The following is a 550-nucleotide window of genomic DNA, read 5'->3' as shown; positions in this document are numbered from 1 at the left end:
CAGTGGGCGGGGACGGAGCCTGCAGGGAGGGATGGGGAGGCCGTGGCAAGGCCACGCTGCCTGGTGTCACCCCTGCTGCAGGGCATGGCACAGCCACCCTGGGGATAGGGGAATAGGGGTGTCACGGTGCTGGGGGCCTCCAGCGGGTACCTGAACGGGGCCGGGGCTCGGGCTGCAGTGGCTCTGGCTCCTGGAGCACAGCCTGGCTCTGCAGCTGCGCCAGGTCCTGCTCAGAGAAGGAGCGGTCCCGCTTCAGCGGCACCTCTGTGCCCGGAGAGTCCTCCTCCTGCAAGGCCATGGCCACCACGTCACCCCGGGGACCCCCTCATTGCCCTGCCACCTCCCGTGTCCCCCTGACCTCCACCCTCCCACCCCACCGTGTCCCCTCTCTTGCCTCAGAGATGTTCATCTCCTCCATCTCGGCCAGGGTGGGTGCCTTGAGCAAGACGCGGGGCCGTGGACGTGCTGGTACGGTGCTCACCGGGGACCGGGAGAGCTCAAGGCAGGAGCTGGAGGCCAGGCGGCTGGAGCCGGCATGGGGGAGGCCGGG

At 70.0% G+C, this 550-nt stretch overlaps 1 protein-coding gene across 1 annotated transcript in view; it reads right to left on the bottom strand.

The window, feature by feature from the left end:
* Positions 1-550, bottom strand: part of SPIRE2 (spire-type actin nucleation factor 2) — a gene marked incomplete at both ends in the record, with an annotated part of 3,185 nt that overhangs the window by 1,260 nt on the left and 1,375 nt on the right. The window contains 2 exon segments of the mRNA XM_010160739.1: positions 15-286; positions 395-538. Coding sequence (XP_010159041.1) covers positions 15-286; positions 395-538 — 416 coding nt within the window.

The sequence above is a fragment of the Eurypyga helias genome, unplaced genomic scaffold (assembly GCF_000690775.1).
Source record: "Eurypyga helias isolate BGI_N326 unplaced genomic scaffold, ASM69077v1 scaffold21091, whole genome shotgun sequence".
Lineage (NCBI taxonomy): Eukaryota > Metazoa > Chordata > Aves > Eurypygiformes > Eurypygidae > Eurypyga > Eurypyga helias.
Note: the sequence above shows the minus strand (reverse complement) of the source record. Positions and strands in the feature narration are given on the sequence as shown.